The sequence below is a fragment of the Fimicolochytrium jonesii genome (assembly GCF_025526975.1).
Source record: "Fimicolochytrium jonesii strain JEL569 chromosome Unknown EV422scaffold_25, whole genome shotgun sequence".
Taxonomy (NCBI): Eukaryota; Fungi; Chytridiomycota; class Chytridiomycetes; order Spizellomycetales; family Powellomycetaceae; genus Fimicolochytrium; species Fimicolochytrium jonesii.
Genome location: NW_026515692.1, coordinates 456,408 through 458,988, shown reverse-complemented (window position 1 = coordinate 458,988; position 2,581 = coordinate 456,408). Strand labels below are relative to the sequence as shown.

At 49.6% G+C, this 2,581-nt stretch overlaps 1 protein-coding gene across 1 annotated transcript; it reads right to left on the bottom strand.

Moving 5' to 3' along the window:
* Nucleotides 1–1,009: 1,009 nt before the first annotated feature.
* On the bottom strand, nucleotides 1,010–2,581 carry EV422DRAFT_570367 (uncharacterized protein; the record flags this gene model as incomplete). Its single annotated transcript, XM_053072870.1, has 1 exon — nucleotides 1,010–2,581. One exon carries the CDS (start codon nucleotides 2,579–2,581, stop codon nucleotides 1,010–1,012), a length of 1,572 nt encoding a protein of 523 aa, XP_052922862.1.

Below are 2,581 nucleotides of genomic sequence, written 5' to 3'. Positions count from 1 at the left end.
CTAGGTAAAGGACATGTGTATGGACTGGCTTTAATGCATTCCAGGTGGTGTTGGATTTTGAGAAAAGCGTCAATCCTATTTTGTTTTTTGCATTTTCTGCAGCCGTTTACAGCTTAATTGCGCATCTGAGATGACTTTAACTATGAGAACATATATCTGGCTACAACTTTCGTTACGCCCACATCGTGTTTCGGGTGGCACAGGAAAAAGAAAAAAAAAAGTATCCCCAGCAAAACCGGGGTTGGAACTTGGGGCAGTAGTTCAGATAACATTAGCACTTGCCACTATGCCAATGTCTGTCGGTAGAATGTTACCTGTGTTTGGTCGGGTCAACCAGACGGCGCAAAATGCAAAATTTTCGAAAATTCTCTAAGTCCCACCCATTGGAGCTTGCGGGTGCCATAGCTCTGTCAACAGTGATTGAATCTCCCTGGTTCCACTTCCGTAACTATACTATCTTTTGAATCCGCGCAACTTTCTTTGGGTGTCCAAGGTGGTACGGATGACGTAGGGCATGCAAATGGACACGCACCGCATGCTTTTCGCATATTTTGCTTGTCGACAGGCCAAAAACACTTTTTGCCTGCACTTCTCAGCTTTTTGATCATTTCCTGACACTGTTGAGGACTCCTAGACACATTTGAAGATGTTTTGAAGGAGAAAAAAAGAAAAGAAGGCCTTGCTCCCTCTGAGAATCGAACCTGCGCCAATTTGCTAAGTCCCCAGGAGTGTGTTCTCCAGTTCCTCTGATATGTTTTCTCAAATTGTGCTAAGTCCCACTCCTAGGAACTTACGTGTGCCATAGCTTGTTCAATAGTCATTGAATCTCCCTGGTTCCACTTCCATAACTATACCATCTTTTGAATCCGCACAACTTTTCTTGGGTGTCCAAGGTGGTACGGTTTGAACTGATGAAGTGTTGTATAGTAGACACCTTCTCACGGGAAGCAAAAATATTTCCACCCACATGTTTACCCAGATATTGTATTACACACTTGTAGTCAATCTATTACAATCGTATCATTACATGCTGCTCCCAATTCTCCCCAAACTCCTCCCAGATTGCATCCACACATTCCTCTATGCTGCCATACCAGGTACTTCCCACTAATCCTGAACCTCGTACCCAATTCCACCGCTCCCCCCTACTATGCTTCCTGAACTTCGCCCTTGCTGTGATATCCTCCTTGGCCTCTGCCACTTGGTCCCGTCTTGCTGAATCTCCAGCCTCTCGCTGCTGGGCTGCCTCCCTCTCTTGAGCTTCCCTATCCTCAGCTTCCCGGTGTACCCTAATCACTTCCTCAATCCTATCCCTTATCTGGTTTGCCCTCCAGGTTTCACTACACAATGCATGGGTGTATCTGGCGCACCTCAATCTGAACTCCTTCTTCCCCCCCACCTTATGGAATATGCTTCCTCCACATTCGCATCTAAGCTGTGCCCCATACTGACTGTACAACTCCTCCAACTCCGCTCGGGGATCCTGCTCAACCGCAGGTGGTAGCCCAGCCTCCGGGCTCAACCACCAGGCACCATCTTTGGTAATGGTAGGTGCCTGCCTTTTCCTCCAGCCTGGGTTGAACCCGAAAGCGTTGAGCACATCTCTGAATCGCTGGGCTTGCTCAGGTGTTACCGCCTGGGTGTCTCGACTGCCTCTGAATACGCGCTCCTTTGCTGCTATCCAGATCTCATCCAGGTTTCGAAGGTAGTCTTCCACCTGTACTAGTCGAACCGATTCTTCTCCCAGGATTCCAACCACCGTCTCAAGGTCAAGGATCTTGAGGCCCTCCACCACCTTAATCGCCGCTGCTACGGTAGGGGCTTGCACTCTAGCCTCAATCCTGACTCCCCCCAACTTCCCCATATTCCCTCTTAACCATCGCCTCAGGCCCCCCAAGGTTTCCTTCCGTCCCCTCAAACTCCTCATCACCTTCGGAGTCTTCATCGATATATTCGATGCGTAGGCTTTGAGAGCATGTACGATTCTTGGGTACACTGTCACTGAAACTAGGCCCTCATCGAAGCTTACACTCCCAAATCCCTTCCCCAAGGGCCCGAACATTGGGAACGTCTCATCCCCTGCCTCATCTCGTCCCCTCAGCACCGGGATATCCATGCTCCTGATCATCAATCCTATGTCGAAGGTATTCGACCGGCCCCCTGAACTCTCGTAGACCGCATCCTTCGCTGCCATGGTCTCCCAGTAAGCCTTCATCCCGTACTGCACTATCCTAACCATTCCCCCTTCAACGCATTCCGACAAGGTCCCAATCAGGGTATCCAACGCCACATGCTGTCTGCCCTGAATCGTGCTATTAGGGCTGTCACTCCCCCGCACAATTATTCCATGGTCCCTATATAATCCCTCAATGATCCCCTCTCTAACACCCCGACTCGGCGGGATGCTCAGTATGAACGGTTGGCTCACAACCGTAATCCATTCCTTATAGAATGGGTCATCCTTGAACGGCGGACGAGCGCCCGCCATTTGGACAATGGTGGACCTATCGAACAGCTGGTTAAGATCAGTTAAACTGATCGTAACCGCCATCCAGTCCACATCGTATTGATATGGGTGCAT